The sequence below is a fragment of the Lolium perenne genome, chromosome 7, assembly GCF_019359855.2.
Source record: "Lolium perenne isolate Kyuss_39 chromosome 7, Kyuss_2.0, whole genome shotgun sequence".
Taxonomy (NCBI): domain Eukaryota; kingdom Viridiplantae; phylum Streptophyta; class Magnoliopsida; order Poales; family Poaceae; genus Lolium; species Lolium perenne.
Window position 1 is genome coordinate 4,546,777 of NC_067250.2, and position 15,656 is coordinate 4,562,432.

General features: G+C 44.3%; 1 protein-coding gene across 3 annotated transcripts; it reads right to left on the minus strand.

The window, feature by feature from the left end:
- Nucleotides 1–11,532: 11,532 nt before the first annotated feature.
- LOC127311626 (B3 domain-containing protein Os06g0112300-like) lies at nucleotides 11,533–12,713 on the minus strand. 3 transcript variants are annotated; one of them, XM_051342076.1, is made up of 3 exons: nucleotides 12,592–12,713; nucleotides 12,156–12,365; nucleotides 11,533–12,083 (listed from the first exon to the last, which is right to left on the minus strand). In XM_051342076.1, exons 2-3 carry the CDS (start codon nucleotides 12,348–12,350, stop codon nucleotides 11,769–11,771), a joined length of 510 nt encoding a protein of 169 aa, XP_051198036.1. In that variant the 5' UTR covers nucleotides 12,351–12,365; nucleotides 12,592–12,713; the 3' UTR covers nucleotides 11,533–11,768. The 3 variants fall into 3 exon arrangements, with proteins under 3 accessions (XP_051198036.1, XP_051198038.1, XP_051198037.1); XM_051342078.2 differs by having other exon boundaries at nucleotides 12,156–12,350; nucleotides 12,592–12,706; XM_051342077.2 differs by having other exon boundaries at nucleotides 12,583–12,706.
- Nucleotides 12,714–15,656: the final 2,943 nt, after the last annotated feature.

A 15,656-nucleotide genomic window follows, 5' to 3' on the forward strand; every position in this document is an offset into this window, starting at 1 on the left:
CAACAAACGCAACATATAGAATTACAGATAGATGATCTTGATCATGTTAGGCAGCTCACAAGATCCAACAATGATAGCACAATGGGGAGAAGACAACCATCTAGCTACTGCTATGGACCCATAGTCCAGGGGTAGACTACTCACTCATCACTCCGGAGGCGACCATGGCGGTGTAGAGTCCTCCGGGAGATGATTCCCCTCTCCGGCAGGGTGCCGGAGGCGATCTCCTGGATCCCCCGAGATGGGATCGACGGCGGCGGCGTCTCAGTATGTTTTCTCGTATCGTGGCTCTCGGTACTGGGGGTTTCGTCACGGAAGCTATTTGTAGGCGGAAGGGCAGGTCAAGAGGCGGCACGGGGGGCCCACACCATAGGGCCGCGCGGCCAAGGGTGGGGCCGCGCCGCCCTAGGGTTTGGCCACCCCGTGGCCCCTCTTCGTCTCTCCTTCGGACTTCTGGAAGCTTCGTGGAAAAATAGGCCCCTGGGCTTTGATTTCGTCCAATTCCGAGAATATTTCGTTACTAGGATTTCTGAAACCAAAAACAGCAGAAAACAAAGAATCGGCACTTCGGCATCTTGTTAATAGGTTAGTTCCAGAAAATGCACGAATATGACATAAAGTGTGCATAAAACATGTAGATAACATCAATAATGTGGCATGGAACATAAGAAATTATCGATACGTCGGAGACGTATCACTTATCTTTTCTTAACAATTAGATTACAACATATGGACATATGGGCAGTCAGTGCATCTGGTCATAGGACTACACTACACCATACCTAGAAAATGGGGAGCGGGGGAGTGAAGAGGAGCTCGATATCTCTCATCGTCGGCATTGGCACGCTTCATCGCCGGAGAATGGTATATGCAACAAAGGCCCAAAGGTTTAGCTCGACGAGACAATGGCAAATTCGACAAGGACTTCCGAAGAGCTTGAAGTGGAAGGTGAATGTGTGGATGACAGGATCTACCCCCATGACACCGGGGGATGTGGAGGAAATGGTGGAGAAGGGAGCTAGGACGCCGGCTGGTCGAAGCATGGCTGTAGATCGATGTTGCTCAGCCCTAAGAGCATATTCATCAGGTGATGTAGATGTACGATAACTGCCATTTTACATCACATGAGCCAAAAACTAAGCTCAAGTAGATGATATAGATGTAAAAAAATGGGCCAAAACTTTTACATCGTGATGTAAATTTTGTATTAGGTGATGGAAATAAACATCACATATGGGTGATGTATCTAGACGATGCAAATAAAAATGGTCAAGCGGGAGCTCCAACCGCTAGTTTGGACACATCCTCTTCTTCCCACGCGCGTGCTATTCCGCCGCGTCCAGCCGAACCCGGCCAAATTCTGGCGATGACTGCACCTACCGCTGCCCCCACCAGCATCACCTAATTCACACCGCTGCCACCCAATTCCTGCCGCCATCACCTAATTCACACCTCATCCCCCTCGCGTCGTAGTAGCGTCCCAGTAGCAGTGTGGAGGTCCCGGTTCCTGCACGCACCCTGCTCTTGCACGTGGCCTCCTGGGCCTAGCCCCCCCCCCCCCCCCCCCCCTCCCCGCTGCCTCCCCGGCTTGTTCCTGCATGCGTCCCAGTAGCGGTGTTTGAACTAATTTGGACCTAATTTTTCAGTAATTTTACCCAACTGGTGTATTTTATATCATCTGCGGAAGCACTTTTACAGAAAATCAGGTGACGTAAAATACTAAAAAAGAGCTAAAACAGCTAATATATAATTGCCTAGGTGATGTATATTATACACCACCTGCTGGAGATGCTCTAAGTCGCCGGCAGTGGTTGGAGGCAGCATGGTGTCGCACCAGATCAAGATACCGTGAAGTGCATTGTTTCTCTCGCATGCTGACCGTTCTCTTCCTGACATCTCGTATTCCAATTTCTCGGGATCTCGCTGTCTCGTTTTTTTTCTCTTGCATTGTTTTTTCTTCTTCCAAAAATAGGTACGAGAGTAGATTTTGGAACCCCCATGACTCGCTCAGACTAGTATATTGTTTCCTTGCACTACTGAGTGTTTGGTTTAGGAGAGAGATGTGAAGAACAAATTTGTGAAGTTTGGAGGGAACACACTCAATCTCGATCGGTGGTGGTGGTATATAAATGGTCGCGTCGCGGGTGTGGTTGTTCATAACATTTATCTCTGAATTAGTATCACGCGATACTTTGTGGAGAAAAGATCTGAAAAGTTATTGTCCCATCTTCTGAATGTGATTGGATAAAATGAATATACAAAGTGGAACGGGGAGGGGGGAGGGGAATGTACGTAGTTTGTTATCTTGACTGAATGTGGATGTATCCTCGACAAGATGCATGAAGGATGAGATACTCCATTCCGTCAAGACCGAGTACTCACGTATTGTTGTATTAACTAATCACACATAGATGTGGCTATATACATCAGCAATTATAGGAAGACAATTTGCGTCCCAGAAATCAATATAATTTACTTAAAACGACGATAGCTTCGACACATGCAATGTGATGGATGGTAATACCAATGGTAACATATTTAGGTTCAACATATTGATCACGCACCAACTTACACTGACAGAAGAAAATCATAGAGTAGGAACCTCCTAGAAAAGAAAGCCGCTAAAAATGATGAATATGTGGTTGTGAGGAATCCAGCTGAGAACCAGGAACGGGGAGTCTCCCCTTTCCACAAGACTCTTTTGTAGTATTAAATTTAAGAATGTTGGTTTTAAAAACGAGTAATTGCCCTTATCGCTTGATTTAGTGCAGCCATGAAACGGCACCATAATACTTAAACTGAAATCATAAATCATTCTGTAAAACCGTCGAAGGCTATACTGATATGAAAATATTGGTTTCAACAAATCATTTTTTTTGTAGAGAGGTGTCTTTAGTGGCGGCGCTACAGGTCGATCACACCTGGCCACGGCCGACCGTTCCGTTTGATTTCTAGCAAAATATTTGATACAGTATTATTTTGGCTCAATAACATGAACTGGCCTACTATTTATGCTGATTTGGCCCAATTTAGCTGAACCAGCAATCCTTATTTTTCTTGCAGCTCCGCCACTGGGTGTGTTCACTTTTATCTTACGGCAATGGCAAAACTTGCAGCTGTACTATTTTTGGTTGAGTGGGCGTGCAGCTAAAATTTGGGCTATCAATTTACCATCGTAAAAACAAGAAATGCTACCAACCGACCAGCACGTCAGAAGTGATAAAAAGTATCTCCTCTCAACATAAGTCCTTTTACAGAACCACCAATTCACTGTTCACTGCACTTAGAGCAGCTAGGGGACATGGTGTTTTGTCTCATAGGTCCACATGCGCCCATTATGTAAAATGAATTTCATATTTATTGTAAAATATCCACAAAAAATGCAAATAAAATTCTGGGTGTACTTCCAGACATTTTATGTTAGCACCCGGAATTTTATCGGGAAAAGACGCTTTTTGCGGCCTGTGTAAAAAACAAAAAGAAAGTATCTCGGTTCCTATTTTGGAGCATACACCATTATCTTTTTTTACGCCAGCCACAAAATTATTTTGGATTGAGCAACACTTTGTGTGAGAACATAAAATACCCAAACATACACCTAGATACATTTTTCATAATTTAGATATTTTAAAATACTATTATTTTTTAGTGGGTGTATCTACACCTATGAGCTAAAGTAAATATCTGACAGCCTGATATTCAGTGCTCACTCTAGGGAAGTTTGCTAGCAGTGCATCTCCTTTGGATTGGAGCAAGCACCAACAATGGGTCAGAGAACGATGTGCAAAGCCCAACGGAGGCGAGCCCCAACACCGGGTTGGAGAATGATGCGCAAAGCCACAACATGCAGAAAGATGACTCTCCTAATGTGAATAAGTTTAATCTGGATGAAATTGTTTGAGATCCAGATCTTAGAAGGAAAATTGCTTCATATTGAAGGGACTTGCCCAACTAATAGTGAAATTTCCTCCTACCGATCGAAGGGCATCTTCTCAATCTTTGAATATAGTGTGTCCAAAGATGCAACCTTTATTTGTATTGCTTATACCTATTTAAGAATCTTGGAAGATCTAGGAGAATTGGTTATGAAGTCTTCACCAAAACTGGTTTTCAGGATTGGAAGCATGCATACAAAGCTTTACCCTGACATATTGATGGTGAGGGAAGCAATCACAATAATTGTGTTCCCCATTGTGATGCTTAGAAAAATCAAAACCGAAGTGTGGTAACTCCTAGAGTGGAAGATGAATCAGAAGAGCTCTAAAAAATCTGTTTGACTTCTTCTCTAGAGTGTTGTAGATATCTCATGGCACAATATTTGTCCTTTTGTGACCACGATGAATCGTCCACTTCTTTGAAAAAGGAAATTTTCTAGAGATGATCGATATGTTGAAAGATGCAAAATGAACAAGTAAGAGATGATTTTGATCGTGGTGGAAGATACCTTCAAATGATTTCCGGTGAGATATAAGGATCTTGCAAGGCGTTGTGTAGAAAAAGTCACCGAAGTGATTATGGAAGACCTTGGAGATAAAAAAAATCTCCGCGCTTATTGAAGATTCATGGGATATATCTGTGAAAGAACATAGGGCGGTGTTATCACCAGAATTTGACCGGATCAGAGGTGAGCCGCGATTGGAGATGGGCTTGAAGAATATACGTGGAAGGAATACATGAATCGGCCTTATATGCAAAGTTTGGGCTAGTTTGCCCGTGTATCTGTAATATAGTAGATACGTGTCGATTAGATAGAGTTTGTGGGATTATTCCCACGTTAGAAAGTCTACGGACTATAAATATGTATCTAGGGTTTATGAAATAAACAACAACCATCGTTCAACACAAACAAATCTCGGCGCATCGCCAACTCCCCCGACTCGAGGGTTTCTTCCGGGTAAGCATCATGCTGCCTAGATCGCTTCTCGCGATCTAGGCAGTACAAGTTTGCTCGTTACCATGCGTTGCTTGTACTGAAGCCTTTTTGATGGCGAGCAACGTAGTTATCTTAGACGTGTTAGGGTTAGCATTGTTATTAATATTACATGCTATCGTAGTGCAACCCTTACGCGTCTAGCCGCCCTTACACCTATCTCAGGTGTAGGGGCGGCACCCCGCTTGATCGTTATTCAGTAGATCCGATCCGTTACGGTTGCTCCTTGTTTCTGCAAGGGTTAGTTTAATATCTGCAATAGTTAGGCCTTACAAAGGGTTGGAGGATCCAGCGACGCGTAGGGTGTAGTTTGCTAGCCCTAGACAGGATGTTCCGGGGATCAACCTCGTGTTGGTTTTTAGGCCTTGTCTAGGATCGGCTTACGATCACCGTGCGTGCCCGCGAGGCCCAATCGTGAGTAGGATGATCCGATTATGCGGTGAAAACCCCAAATCGTCGTAGATCGTTTTAGCTTTATTCCGATCAAGCAGGACCACCATATATTCGTGCACCTCGTACGAATCATGGGTGGATCGGCTCTTTGAGCCGATTCACAGGATAACCTGAGAGCCGATCGAGGCTCGTATTTAACGTTTATGTGTATGCCCTGCAGGAAACTAAGCGAGGCATCATCCATCACCTTCCTGGCCAGGTATACGGTCAGGTGGCACGCCCTTGCACCAGCATCGGCGCGTGCATTTCAGAAGACTTGCGGGCCGTCGCTCAGAGGGACCAGGGCCAGCCGCAGCCCTGAGTTGTTCCCGGCTCTACTGTGTTGCCCGTTGCTGCTCGCCGGTGGGTTTCTGACGCCAACACATTCTGGCACGCCCGGTGGGACATGCAAACCTATGGGCAGACGTGGCGAGGCCGATCCTTGGGATCGGCCCCAAAGATCTATGGGGGAACATTGCAAAACCTTCATTGAGTGATTCAATCAACGTGGAAGCCGATCCCGGCAATCGGCCAAAATTATCTTCACCACACCACTGCCGGGGCTAAACGTCGATCTATTGAGCAGCAGTTGTACGTCGGCTGGTGAGAGTCAACATTAGTCCTAATGGAGCCGACGTTCAAACACAGTGCCTTGGCTAACTACAGAGCCGATATCCGCAGTTACCTGACAGATTCGGCTCGGGGGGCACCTAATCAGATGAACATGTGAAATATTGGGGGCCGATAGAAAAATCGGCCAGTAAAAAAAAATTCTCATGGTATACAGCCGATGCACAGCCATCGACTCTAGTACAATTACACAAGATCTACCAGCTGCGTGTTCAATATACGGATTTCGACCAAGTCGGTTTTCAGTTCAGCCTCAAGGCCAACCTCCAACCTTTTACTCATTAGGCCGTTGGTGTTTCGTCTGCAATATCGGCTTTCAAAGGAAGAAAAGGTGATCGGCTCCGGTGTATCTACCGTCGGCCTGGCTAAGTTGGCCACCTTCTCAGCTACGCTCGTAGGAATGGCTAGGACCTCTGCATGGTGGATGTCTCAATTGCCTGAGTTCAAGGCCCTTGGACTGAACTGTGTGTCCTCGCTACTGTTCTCACCTTAACTGAGGCTCGGGGGGCAGCTGATTTGGTAGACACTCTGTTTTTGGAAGCCGATTGGAGTGTCATCGGCTGACCCTGCATCATAACCTTCTTCGAAAGCGGCGAGTTGTTACAGAAGAAGACTACTAGAGCTGCGGAAAGGAGCCTGAAAGGGAAGCCGTCGTCATCTATAGGGTCTGGACCGTCCTGTTGCTGCAAGAAGATGAAGGAGACTGGATTCTCAAAACAGCCGATGAACAGCCATCGGCTATAGGATTACAAAGTATTATGGTCAGATGTCAACATGGCAGGGTCTGTTTACCGCCATGGCAAAGACAAAGAAGAGAGCAGTCACTCTGGTGGCAAGGACAAAGAGGAGGCCGGTTCAAGCGATCGGTTTCGATATAATGATAAAAGGTACAACAATGAAGACGGTATAGAGTCTTATAATGCTTTCAATATGTCTTTTATGTGAGTTTTGCTGTACCGGTTCATACTTGTGTTTGCTTTAAACAACCTTGCTAGCCTAAACCTTGTATCGAGAGGGAATACTTCTCATGCATCCAAAATCCTTGAGCCAAACACTATGCCACATGTGTCCACCATACCTACCTACTACATAGTATTTCTCCGCCATTCCAAAGTAAATTGCTTGAGTGCTACCTTTGAAATTTCTATTCTTTATCTTTGCAATATATAGCTCATGGGACAAATAGCTTAAAACCTATTGTGGTATTGAATATGTACTTATGCATATTATTTCTTATTAAGTTGCTTGTTGGGCGATAACCATGTTCCTGGGGACGCCATCAACTATTTCTTTGTTGAATATCATGTGAGTTGCTATGCATGTTCGTCTTGTCTGAAGTAAGGGTGATTTATCATGATCAAATGGTTTGAGTATGCATATTGTTAGAGAAAAACATAGGGCCGCTAACTAAAGCCATGATCCATGGTGGAAGTTTCAGTTTGGACAACAAACCTCAATCTCTTATGATAATTTTATCTGTTGTTGAATGCTTATGCATTAAAGAGGAGTCCACTATCTGTTGTCTATGTTGTCCCGGTATGGATGTCTAAGTTGAGAATAATCAAAAGCGAGAAATCCAATGCGAGCTTTCTCCTTAGACCTTTGTACATGCGGCATAGAGGTACCCCTTTGTGACACTTGGTTAAAACGTATGCTATGCTATGATAATCCATGTAAATCCAAGCTAATTAGGACAAGGTGCGGGCACTATTGGTATACTATGCATGAGACTTGCAACTTGTAGGATATAATTTACATAACTCATATGCTTTATTACTACCGTTGACAAAGTTGTTTCTTATTTTCAAAATAAAAGCTCTAGCACAAATATAGCAATCCATGCTTCCCTCTGCGAAGGGCCTTTCTTCTACTTTTATTGTTGAGTCAGTTTACCCATTTCCTTCTATCTGAAAAAGCAAACACTTGTGTTAACTGTGCATTGATTCCTACATACTTGCATATTGCACTTGTTATATTACTTTATGTTGACAATATTTCAGAAGATATACACAAGACTGCATTCAGAGTACCAGGTTCAGTGGGCTTGTTTGAATATGTAGTCATGACATTTGGACTGAAGAACGCCGGTGCAACATACCAAAGAGCCATGAACTACATATTTCATGATCTGATCGGCAAACTGGTTGAGATCTACATTGACGACGTGGTGGTCAAGTCTGTCTCCGTAGAGGAACACTTGGAGGATTTACGACGCATCCGGGACCGAACTAGGAAATTCGGACTAAGGATGAATCCAAAGAAGTGTGCATTTGGAGTGACGGCCGGTCAATTCTTGGGCTTCTTGGTTCATGAACGCGGAATTGAGATCGGTCTAAAAAGTCAGGAGGCAGTGCGCACAATGAAGCCGCCTATCACGAAAAAGGAACTACAGTGTCAAATCGTGCAGAGAAGTTGAGAGGCAAGGCATCATGATGAAGGATACTGCGACGGTTCTGCCACGACATGACCCGACGAAGAAAAGCAGAGTGATTTTGGAATTATCAATTCCAAAACCAGGGGGGCATGTGTTATCACCAGAATTTGACCGGATCAGAGGTGGGCCGCGATTGGAGATGGGCTTGAAGAATATACGTGGAAGGAATACATGAATCGGCCTTATATACAAAGTTTGGGCTAGTTTGCCCGTGTATCTGTAATATAGTAGATACGTGTCGATTAGATAGAGTTTGGCCCGTGCCCGGTTGGGATTATTCCCACGTTAGAAAGTCTACGGACTATAAATATGTATCTAGGGTTTATGAAATAAACAACAACCATCGTTCAACACAAACAAATCTCGGCGCATCGCCAACTCCCCCGACTCGAGGGTTTCTTCCGGGTAAGCATCATGCTGCCTAGATCGCTTCTCGCGATCTAGGCAGTACAAGTTTGCTCGTTACCATGCGTTGCTCGTACTGAAGCCTTTTTGATGGCGAGCAACGTAGTTATCTTAGACGTGTTAGGGTTAGCATTGTTCTTCATATTACATGCTATCGTAGTGCAACCCTTACGCGTCTAGCCGCCCTTACACCTATCTCAGGTGTAGGGGCGGCACCCCGCTTGATCGTTATTCAGTAGATCCGATCCGTTACGGTTGCTCCTTGTTTCTGCAAGGGTTAGTTTAATATCTGCAATAGTTAGGCCTTACAAAGGGTTGGAGGATCCAGCGACGCGTAGGGTGTAGTTCGCTAGCCCTAGACAGGATGTTCCGGGGATCAACCTCGTGTTGGTTTTTAGGCCTTGTCTAGGATCGGCTTACGATCACCGTGCGTGCCCGCGAGGCCCAATCGTGAGTAGGATGATCCGATTATGCGGTGAAAACCCCAAATCGTCGTAGATCGTTTTAGCTTTATTCCGATCAAGCAGGACCACCATATATTCGTGCACCTCGTACGAATCATGGGTGGATCGGCTCTTTGAGCCGATTCACAGGATAACCGTAGAGCCGATCGAGGCTCGTATTTAACGTTTACGTGTCTGCCCTGCAGGAAACTAAGCGAGGCATCATCCATCACCTTCCTGGCCAGGTATACGGTCAGGTGGCACGCCCTTGCACCAGCATCGGCGCGTGCATTCCAGAAGACTTGCGGGCCGTCGCTCAGAGGGACCAGGGCCAGCCGCAGCCCTGAGTTGTTCCCGGCTCTACTGTGTTGCCCGTTGCTGCTCGCCGGTGGGTTTCTGACGCCAACAGGCGGTAATGTTGAGGTTAGCAATCGTCTTTTGTTTCATTTATTTATTTTCTATTCTCTCTGAAACCGCCCTTAATCTAATAATTATCTACTATTTCTTGTAGGTACATGGGCAATAAAGGGGAAGTTCTAGAACATTTTTTTTCTATATTACATCAAACATACTACATCAGAGGCACTAAAGTTAGCTCTTGTTATGCTTCTTGATCATTACAAACTTCCAATCAAGGCTTCGAGAGCAAGGATATGATGGAGCTTCCAACATGAGAGGTGAAATTAATGGCTTTCAAAGAAAAATTGTAGATGAGAACCCATATACCTTATATGTGCATTGCTTTGCTCATCCTCTGCAGCTTGTTGTTGTGTCCATCGCTACTTCTTCTTGCTCATATATTCATGATTTTTTAGTATGTATCACTTATTGTAAACACAACAAGTTCATCATGCACGAAAATGGAAGTATTGTTGGAAGAACCTCACAAAAGATATTTTGGATAAGCTTGAGAGAGGTGAAATTTCTACAGGAAGGGGTTTGAATCAACAAACTAGTTTTGCTTGATCTGGAGATACTAGATGGGGTTAACGTCATGAAACATTTCTTCATTTGGATAGAAGATCGAGGTACGTGCTTGTTTCTCATGTCCTGATCCCAAGGATTCTTTCTTCAAGTTCAATGTAGAGAAGCTTAATTTGTTGTCTTGTTGATATTTATAATGAAGATTTCTGTAATGATGATTGTACGATATTGATGGATCGACTTGAGACTTATGTTCTTCATTTGAGAAATCATGTTACCTTTTCGACTTGCAATGATCTTGAAAGTTTGGCTGAAAAAATGGTTCAAATAGAGAAACACATGGTATTTCCATTGGTTTACAAGCTCATTGAGTTGGCTTTGTTATTGTCGATGTCAACAACATCTATTGATAGAGCTTTCTTGGAAATAAAAAATTGTCAAGTCTAAATTATCCAACAAGATAAATGATGATTTGTTTAATCACTTGATGATATGCTACACTTAGTGGGATATATTTAAATCACTTGATGATGTAGAAATTATTCGACGGTTTCAAGCCTTCAAGGAGATCGTAAAGGGATTTTTCGAGTCGTGATTATTATTTGAAGGGTATGTGACATGCATTGTAATGTCAGAAACTCTTTCCAACACTATGAATTGTTCTTACACCCCTTTTTAACATTGCAGGATCCTTTTTGGGGGATATCTAGAATATTATTTGTGACTCAGACTCTCTAGTGAGCAATTATTTTATCATATTCAATTTGAATTTTTGTGCGCCCAAACAATTAAAAATATATGGTTCTTAGTTTCGTACTTATATTTTGATATTACATACCCAAATATGCGGTTGCTATATATTCTCGTTTTTTTTTCCTTAGCTTATGGTTCCCACAGCTTCTCATGGATATTACACATAGAAATGTCTTCAACAATAATGATGAATGAAGTAAATTTGATATAGATGTGAGAGAGATTTGAAAACGGGGAATGGGTAGAATGTACGAGATGTGGTTGTATTGGTTGTTTTGATGTGATTGTGTCTTTTTCTTTCGAAATGGGGGATAAAATCTTAACTCATGCATCAAAGTGATGCACCCAACTTTTCATTGCAAAGTTTCAAGGTTTCAGATGTTAGGACAATCAGGATTACAAACTCATGGGTGGCTCAAAGTGGCAACATGAATAAACCAACGAAAGAGAGAATAGAAAGTAACTATATGCATCTTGTATCCACCCTGGTGGAGATAGACCGAATGACAACAACCAAGTGACCAAGAAACTCTATGTGATTGTGTCTTGTGCCCACAAAGTGAGGAAGAATCAATAAAACATTGTTATGAAGAGTATCTGTTTAGTATTAGGCGTTATACTAGTACCATATACACCAGCAACGTGTGTGCGACGATTGCGAAGTTTCGTGCTCAAGCCATCTGACAAGTAAATTAACTACGGATGTAGGCATCAAGCCATCGAAAATATGACAAGCGATAACATAATTGCAAACACGCAAAGTGTAAACGGTGGTGAACGGCGTACGAGAGGCACTAAACTATCGCTGTGACGCTGTCTAGTCGACGATGACGATGGGATCGTCGGCGGTGGCTCCCTTGTCGGCGATCTCCCCTGGCATCCCGCCGCCGCGGAGAACCTGAACCTGGAACACCAGCTCCTGCCCCTTGACGCCGCCCCCGGACACCAGCTCGAACACGCACGCGTCGCCGACCAGCAGCCCGTTGTCGACGGCGAAGTCGGCCCACGCCCCGTCCAGCCTCTTCAGCCTGTTGTCGCCGCAGTAGCTCATGATCCACGACCCCCCGCCGCACCGAAGCACGGCTGCCGTGCGCCTCGCCGGGAGCCGGCGGTGGAAGTGAGCCGGGATGGCCTGAGCAAAGAAGACGATGGCACGATCAGTTACCGATCCCCGGCCCAAAGGTTGGCTACACGAGTGACATACCAGCTGATAAGGCTTCTGGACATGGGTCTTGGCCATGATGGCCGTGAAGAAGGGCCGGCGGCCGGAGAGCGGGGTGGTCTCCTGATCCTCGCCAGCATTCAGCCGCGCCGGCAGCGACTCCTCGCCGGGCTCCAGCTTCGGCTTCACGAGGTGCACGGCCGGCAGCTTCCTCGATGGGCCGGCAGGGATCTCCATCTGACGACAATATCACTGGAAACAACATGATCATCTACTGTACTTTATTTCCAGAGAAAATTTTCATGTATTCATGCAGTAACAGTGGGATATCCAAAGCCACTGGAAGGGAAATAAAAGTGAAACAAAATCGATGAAGAAAAAGAACTTGGTACTTGTTTCTCCAATGAAACAAGGGCTGGAACCCTTTTATTCTGAAAAAGAAAAGAATTTGGGGGAAGAAGCAGAGCACCATAAGCACCTTGAGCAGAGTGCAGGCAAGGAAGACTTCTGCTCTTCGGCCAATGGTAAAGCTGGGCAACTCTACCGCGCGCGATTGATGAGTGTGCAGCTAACCAACCAACAGTACCCTCGAATTAAGGCAATTGCCAGATTCAGCGCACATATAGTGCATCTGTGCCTTCGCTGCACCAATTCACCCTACTCAGTGAATTTGGAAAGTATTCATTGTTCACTGCATTTGGAAAGCTAGCTATTATTCACAGCTCACTGCGTTTGCAAAAGATAGCTGACAAGTGAATGAAGCTGCCATGGTGCACCCATAAATTGTAGAGTTATGTTTTCTTCTGATGAATTCATGGGAGTTCCAGTGTCCAACATTTATTTTAGTTCAACAGTACAACACCTTATTGAGCTTCGCTGCAATGCACATTTTGCAAAGTATTCTACGTACAAAATCCCGTAAAATGGTTTCAAGTAATCACCAATAATTTTGTACACAGAGGGTTACGTCCAGAACGGGTGACTTGTGTTTTGACGAATACACAGGCGCAGTCAGGCTCCCGCAACAGCATGTCAGAGTTTTAGGATTTCAGATATCAGAGATACATTTCCCGCTGATGAAGCCGACCACTTCGGTAGCTGACCGGTCCAGCGCCATCGTCACGGAGACCAGGTTCTGCAGAAACTCCACGGCTGTTGGCTTCTCCCCATCAACAATATACTAAGTCACAGGTTTGGGAAAGATTACAGGAGTTGAGAACATTTCAGCAACATATACTCCCTCCGTTCCTTTTTAATTGATTCGGATTTAGTACAAACTTGTACTAAATTCGAGTCAATTAAAAAAGAACGGAGGGAGTATATGCCACCGCTGCTCCCTGGAAACTACAATTAGAATTCATCATAACGAGGCATAAGAGAGAATTTGGCCAACGTGGATTGTTAGGAAAATTAACACGCCGGCGGCGAGAGAGTGGTGTCACTGGTTGTGGCGCTGGTGATCCAAGGGGTCAATGAGTCAATGGGGTGGATTCAATAAAGGCAATGGCTTCCATGGTGGCGGTTATCGCTTCAATGTTATTCGGGATTCAACAATGTCCGTATTTGTCAGAACGCAGGGTAGAGCACGTAAATGCCGTCATCACTTGCCATGCATGACCGGATTTGGAACTCTCGCTCAAGGAGAAGGAGGGCCAAGGAGGGGAAATGTGTTCCTTTGGATTGGGTTCTTTTAAATTGGGTTGCCCGCTTCACCCGCGTGGATGATAATAAGGGTATGTACAATGGTTATATCTTAGAGATGCCACGTAGGATAATTGATGACATGTAGAAGAGAGAAATAGAAAAAAGAGGTTTGTCTTCTCTTAGCTAAGAGATCATCATCTCTTAGCAACAATCTCTCTCACCACATATTTAGAGATGTCTCATTACTAGAGATAAGACTAAAAAATGATCTATTTTATATCATGTTTTGTTGTTATATCTAGACTACGTGGCGGAGTTAAGATAAAACGGTCTTATCAACCATTGTTCATGCCCTAAGCATGTGTGACTTCCTTGTTTGCGGTGCGGAATCTTCGGTTTCGAGATACCTGGTCGCGAAACTTTGACCGTGAGTGTATATTTCAAGAAGGCAGTCTAAGGGTTAATAGGATTGATATGGTAGTATTATCAACAATATTTTGTTTCTTTCATGGAAGCTCAACCGGAAGAAACGAAGATGTTAAGCGTGCTAGGATTGGAATTGGGAAGTTTGACCATGAGTGTAATTTGATCTAAGATTAAGTGCAGTTAGAGTTAAAATGATCCATGTGAGAGATTAAAAAAATTGATTTTTTTATAAATTTGAACCTAATGCACGGCGTGGCCTGCATCGAGGGTCTAGACGCTGACGGCCACCGTCGGCTTATACGGGCTACGCCGAGGACCGGGTCTACGCCAACGGCCCACGTGGCTGTCAACACCAGGAATTTTAAGTCCAGATGCCTATTATGCCATACATCGCAATCTCAGGAAGATTGTTTTTGCGAGACATAACAGTTGAATATCATAGAGTCATCATTCATTACAACACCCTAGTAGTCATTACATAAAAAGGATCACATGATCTAGTCTCATTACAACCCTTGATCTAGTGATCATTACACACAAATAGCGTAAGCGTAGTAGTAGTGGACTATCTATTCCACAGGCAACGCTTGACGTTAGAAGCAGCTCCTAGTTGTCGTAGACGTCCTGTTGGCCGTCGTCTTCATACTGCTGTTCAGCTTCACAGTCTGGCCATTGGAATAGCTAGGGACACAGCCGTGAGTACTTTCAAGTACTCGCAAACTAATACTAATGTAAGTACTAGCAGTTCTAATGAGAGTGTTCTAAGCTCTAGGTTTATTTGCATAAAGCCATCTTTAGTTCATAAACACTTTTAGTAAAAGACTCCTCATATGCTAACTAACTCAAGTGGGAACATTAGTGTCATTCCCACAACGCTGTTGTGATTCAAAAACAAAGTCACCTTTCAAATTCAAATCACAAGTCACCCTTTTGGTAAAGGTTCTGATGACGGAACAGTATGGCCTTTCCAACTGTCCATGACCACGGACGCGGCTATTCGAATAGGTTTACACTCTGCAGAGGTTGCACACTTGTGCCACAACATTTGATTACATCCGTCAGGGATAACCCTGAATAATCATAACTCAGTATGCGGATCATCAACCATTAACCTTTCACTTACGCACCCTAGTATAGGCACCTCTCCCCATGAGTTTGGCCTCCCGGTGATAGCCAACTGTTATCCCAGGAACTGCACAGGGCTTGGGTCGTACATTCCCTCATTTCACGTCATTTCACTTTCAACGGAGGCAGCCTCGACATAACCTCTATGACGCTTGTTCAGAGGGAGCTCATACTAAGACACATAAATTTCTAGCTAAAGCCTTACCCATAATCAGGTATTGTGGGGGTACTCAAGAATTGGAAGGGTATCGCATCCGAACCCAATCATCAGTTTTCATCAAAAACACCATTTCATTCAAGTCACCTTCCCTTCAAACTTTCAATAGAATGAATCATCATTCCAAGGCT